The sequence below is a fragment of the Salvelinus fontinalis genome, chromosome 7, assembly GCF_029448725.1.
Source record: "Salvelinus fontinalis isolate EN_2023a chromosome 7, ASM2944872v1, whole genome shotgun sequence".
Lineage (NCBI taxonomy): Eukaryota > Metazoa > Chordata > Actinopteri > Salmoniformes > Salmonidae > Salvelinus > Salvelinus fontinalis.
In genome coordinates, this window is record NC_074671.1 from 47,738,058 (window position 1) to 47,744,057 (window position 6,000).

The window sequence follows — 6,000 nt, forward strand, 5'->3', positions numbered from 1 at the left end:
CTCCGCCCGAGGGAGCAGGAACCAACATTTCAGAGCTTCATGTGGAGACTGGGAAAAGTCAGATTGATGCTATGGAGTGCTATTGACTAAGAATAGTGCTGCATGCAGGGGGGGTTTACGTGAAGGTTTTAATTTAGCTATACATTACCAACTTGCTACTAATGGGTTATTAGTGCCGTTGACAGCTTCAGCAATGTGCTCATTGCAGAACTGTCTGTCCTCTCCATGGCATTGATTACACCTATCAGGTACAGTAAATACATGGGTCAGTTGAAAATCTCTCTGCCATGCGAGATACTGTGGATAATTATTCTGGTGAATATGTATGAGCTGAGTTGGTAAGTTTTAGTCTCTCCCTCCCTCCCTCCCTCCCCTATGCAGGTGTATGTGAGCCCATGTGTATGAACGGCGGGCGGTGCGTGGGTCCAGATGTGTGTGACTGTCCATCTGGATGGAGAGGAAAGCGGTGCGATAAACGTAAGTGGGCTCACGTAGGAGTCCCACAGTTGCACCGCTACCTGTAAACAGATGCTTCCATGCTAGCTGTGGAGGCACGTGCCCATGGAAACAATTAATCATGGTGTTTGGGATGTGTAGTGGTTCACCGATAGCAGGCTTTGTCATGCCCTCACAAACAAGCATTTAATGGCAGCAGGTAGTCGCATAGAATGTAAACAGCTTGTAAACCGCTTTATACAAGCCTGTTTATAACACAATAAGAACACAATTACAACATAGCAAAAGATTTTGGGGTAACACTCTGTTTATTTAAATGGTACCTACACAATACATTTAAAACATTCATAAGCCATACATAACTCATTCATAAGCCATACATAACGCATTCATAAGCCATACATAACTCATTCATAAGCCATACATAACTCATTCATAAGCCATACATAACGCATTTATAAGCCACACATAACTCATTCATAAGCCACACATAACTCATTCATAAGCCACATATAACTCATTCACAAGCAGTGGTTTGTGAATTGATTGGTGTTGTGTTTGTCTCTCGCCAGCCACTTGTCTACAGAAGTGTCTGAATGGAGGAGAGTGTGTTGGCCATAACACTTGCCACTGTCCTCCAGGCTGGCAGGGCATGCTATGCCAAGTCCGTAAGTACGCCTACATACGCGAGCCTGCTCGTACACACACACACTTACTTCCTCCCCGAAGAGAGTGGTGTGTTTAGGTTAACTATCTGAAAAAATCTGTTAATTGCCTCCCACCAACCTAGGTCTCCTGTGGAGAGTGGAACTGTCTCTGTGATAAGTGTTCTGTCTCCTCCCCTGTTATGTGTGTCTAGCGTAGGCCAGGTCTCTACTTAAATTACATTGTTAGGTGTAGACCAGAGGCGGCTGGTAGAGGAGGCTGGTGGGAGGAACTATAGGAGGACGGGCTCATTGTAATGTCTGGAAGTCAAACCTGTGGTTTCCATATGTTTCCATATGTGTTTGATCCCGTTCCACTGATCCCATTCCAGCCATTACAATGAGCCCATCCTCCTATAGCTCCTCTCACCAGCCTCCTCTGGTGTTGCCTCCTGAGCCCAGTTCTACACAGTCCTGGGCTGGTTTATGATACTAATGAGAAACTGGTTTAGACAGTGGTTATTCCCCCCAAAGTTACCGCTGATAAAAATCTTTATTGACGTTTATTTTATTCATGTATTTATTTTCTAAGGGGGAAGATCAGCTTTAATAATGCAGATAGATTGTGGCTTTCATCAATGTAATTGTCTGCATCATTTCCAATCCCCCACATATTTTGGGGGAAAATATATATGTATACTGTATTTATTTTCAAATATATTTTCCTTTATTATTTTCCCCTAACCCTACCACCCCTCCCTTAATTGGAGAAAACTAATAAACAATAACACTTAGGCTTCTACTTCCAGCTTTTACATACTATATACATTTTATGGACACAGTATATTTTGCAATAGTTCTCTTTTATTGACGTTTCTTGCCAGTTTCATATGTCTCTAAAACGTCTCACCACCACCATGCTTAAGAACTTCTTATCACCTGGTCCACGTTAACCACGTTAACAACCAGCTGTGTGTTTGTTACACACACAAACGCTAACAGCTACATCTCATCAGAGCGTCACTAATAGTTCCTGCATAAGCTCGTTCAGCATCCCAGCATTAACCAGCCAACACGTGACTTTGACGAATGACTCGGGAGTCACGAGAGAAGTACTTAACTCCCTTTAAAGTGAAGTCACCGTCCGTAAAGATGATTAATCATTTCTGTTTACTCTGCCTCAGCCCTATTTAGTTATTTCTATCAAACCACTAATAGCTGTAAGTAAATCTTCCAAATACACGGCGCAATAAAATCTATAAACTCAGAACAAGAAGCAGAGAGAATTCAGTCCACACAGGGGTATTCAAGTGTATAATAAAATCATTTCTGTCATAAATTCAAAGGCAGACTCCGTCACAGTGTACGCATTTAGCTATGCATGGTAATGATTCAGAGGTTTGATGGGATGATTATGGTAACTGTGTTGTCATGGCTCCATTTTGGCCCCTCTCTGGGACTTACCCAGAATCCTCAGGGTGGTAATATGAATAGAGAGAGATTAGTGTCAGCGCTGTCGTTATGATGGTGTCGTTATTAGGATGCGAGGCTGATTTAGGACTTCACCTGCTGCCTCTCTCTCACATTCTCTCTTCTCTGCATTGTGATTTTCATTTCAAATTTGTCATTCCCACATTGTGATTTCTCTATCATTTCTACAGCACTCTGTGAACAGAAGTGTCTTTATGGGAGCCGCTGTATCCGCCCTAATGTATGTGCATGCAGGAAAGGGTATTCAGGGGTCCTGTGTTCCCATAAGGTAAGTAGATACATCACCCCAACACATACTGTGACTGGAATCAAGAGAGGAATTGGGAATATAATTTGAAAGCTGAGCACCAGGCTTGCGCCTGAAAGTCAGAAATCTCTTATTGATGGGGGGCTTTTCCAGCGTTTTGCATTTGCTGGTCCATTTCAAGACTGTGTGGATGCACGGTGGAATAAGTGTGGCCAAAATATGTGTGGTGTTTTTCAGCTCCCAATTCCACGAGGCTAATGGAGGACTGGGAGCTATGTACTGAAGAAGCTGGGCTGAAACAAGACAATGAAACTCCTAATGGAACCCCCACACTGAATATTAGGATGCTCAATGCTCACGGCTTTTGTTTCTTCAAAATAATTTGTAATATATGGCACAATTCCAAAGATTAGGATCTGTACATGACCAATGTATGTATCATTTTGTATAATTTTTTTTCTTAGAACTAATAATACTGTATTTTATCTATTAAAGTCTGGCTTTTAAAAAAAATATTAAAACAAAGCAAAAAACTGTCCTTTATACTGTGGAACAAACTCATCAAGTTTGCAGTTTACGATCAAACTAAAAACTCACTTGGAATTGTTATTTATTGGTTGTCTGATGTTTTATAATTTCACACTGTTGTATATATCATCAAATAGGTTTTGTATTACTCACAAATAAAACGCAGGCAATGTATGATATTAAAGTCCATTTGTTATGTACAATACATAGTCTTGATCCTCATTCTGCGTACAATCGTTTCTTAAAATGGGAGAAGAAATGTGGTTGGTGTAATGTCTATATTATTTAAACAGAGAGTCACCATTGAGATCAGGGTGTCTTTCGCAAAGGAGCCCTGCACATACAAATCATAGACCAAACACATGAAAATCAGAAAACAAACTAAAATACAGCACAAGAAACAATCAAGAAAACAGCCAGATTAGTCAGCAAATTGTTCCCCAATCAATATTGACATTTTCCCAAGCGGCATCAGAGCGTCCAATTGCAGTCTATTTTGCAGTTGGTTCCAGTAATGAGGTGCATTAAAACTAAAACCTAATTAAAACTAAAACCTAATTAAAACTAAAACCTAATTCGGTGGAGCCCCGAGGAATCTCAAGAGTTAACCAACCATGTGACCGGGTTTGGTATCTCATGTTTATTAAAATATATATATATACGTTAACAACAAAGTTAGGTAAGTTGGAAGCTTGTGTAGTAGGAATTTGTGAACAAATAGGGAGTAATAAATTGATCTATGGGACTTTAATGAGGACTAGCCAGACCTTTTGATACAGGATGCAGCGGTGAGTATTAAAACTGTCACCAGTGATAGAAACAAATGGGGCTATGGTAGACGACATCCAAAGGTTTAAGAGTAGTGGCTTCTGCAATCTGATAAATGGTGTCATCGTAATCAAGAACTGGCAAGAAGGTTGACTGTACAACCTGCTTCCTGCTATTTAGGGAGAGGCAAGATCTATTTCTAAAAAAAAGGAGCCCACTTTAAATCTTAGCTTTTGAACGAGCTCGTCCGTATGTTTCTTTAAGCAATAACACTTGGTCAATTCAAATGTTCAGGTATTTGTAGGCGGGAACCGGATCAACGGGAGAACCGTCCAATGAATAAATATGTAGTCCATCTGAAACATTCTTGTGAGAACTAGAGAACAACATATGTTTAGCCTTGCCCGCAATAAGTACACATTTTAAGACGACCAGGGCTTTCTGTAAGGTAACAAGGTCAGATTGCAGCTCTAACATACAAAAGGTGTGATGGGTCCGCACTTTGCAGCTTTTTTGTACCTACACACTGAAGAAGGCTGCAAAGCCATAATGTATGTGTAGGCTATCCCTGATTCAGTGAAAATAATGAAAGAAAATAAGTCAGCTTAATGCTACATCTTTTTGAGTGCGTACCGTCGTATCTTTTGCTTGTCTGAATTCACGGGTTTTACACACCAGCCAAGCTTCTGGGAGAGCGCGATGGTCCCTTTTGCTTTGTGCAGCTCTAAAAAAAAGCCTGGTCAACAGTTGGGGCAATGACGTATAAACTCAGCAAAAAAAGAAACGTCCCTTTTTCAGGACCCTGTCTTTCAAAGATAATCTTCTATCCAGATCTTCATAGTAAAGGGTTTTAACACTGTTTCCCATGCTTGTTCAATGAACCATAAACAATTAATGAACATGCACCTGTGGAACTGTCGTTAAGACACTAACAGCTTACAGACGGTAGGCAATTAAGGTCACAGTAATGAAAATTTAGGACACTAGAGCCCTTTCTACTGACTCTGAAAAACACCAAAAGAAAGATGCGCAAGGTTCCTGCTCATCTGTGTGAACGTGCCTTAGGCATGCTGCAAGGAGGCATGAGGACTGCAGATGTGGCCAGGGCAATAAATTACAATATCCGTACTGTGAGACGCCTAAGACAGCGCTACAGGGAGACAGGTTGGACAGCTGATCGTCCTCGCAGTGGCAGACCACGTGTAACAACACCTGCACAGGATCGGTCGATCCAAACATCACACCTGCGGGACAGGTACAGGATGGCAACAACAACTGCCTGAGTTACCCCAGGAACGCACAATCCCTCCATCAGTGCTCAGACTGTCCGCAATAGGCTGAGAGAGGCTGGACTGAGGGCTTGTAGGCCTGTTGTAAGGCAGGTCCTCACCAGACATCACCGGCAACAACGCCGCCTATGGGTACAAACCCACCATCGTTGGACCAGACAGGACTGGCAAAAAAGTGCTCTTCACTGACGAGTCACGGTTTTGTCTCACCAGTGGTGATGGTCGGATTCACGTTTATCGTTGAAGGAATGAGCTTTACATCGATGCCTGTACTCTGGAGCGGGTTCAATTTGGAGGTTGAGGGTCCGTCATGGTCTGGGGCGATGTGTCACAGCATCATCGGACTGACCTTGTTGTCATTGCAGGTAATCTCAATGCTGTGCGTTACATGGAAGACCCTTCCTCCCTCATGTGGTACCCTTCCTGCGGGCTCATCCTGACATGATCCTCCAGCATGACAATGCCACCAGCCATACTGCTCGTTCTGTGAGTGATTTCCTGCAAGACAGGAATGTCAGTGTTCTGCCATGGCCAGCAAAGAGCCAATCTCAATCTCATTGAGCACGTCTGAGAACTG

General features: G+C 42.4%; 1 protein-coding gene across 1 annotated transcript in view; it reads left to right on the forward strand.

Moving 5' to 3' along the window:
- The window catches only part of si:ch211-246m6.5 (von Willebrand factor D and EGF domain-containing protein), a 48,597-nt gene extending 45,028 nt beyond the window's left edge, over positions 1–3,569 (forward strand). The window contains exons 32-35 of the mRNA XM_055929440.1: positions 382–477; positions 1,029–1,124; positions 2,762–2,859; positions 3,076–3,569. Coding sequence (XP_055785415.1) covers positions 382–477; positions 1,029–1,124; positions 2,762–2,859; positions 3,076–3,096 — 311 coding nt within the window. The 3' untranslated portion in view covers positions 3,097–3,569. The remainder of the gene's footprint in view (positions 1–381; positions 478–1,028; positions 1,125–2,761; positions 2,860–3,075) is intronic.
- Positions 3,570–6,000: the final 2,431 nt, after the last annotated feature.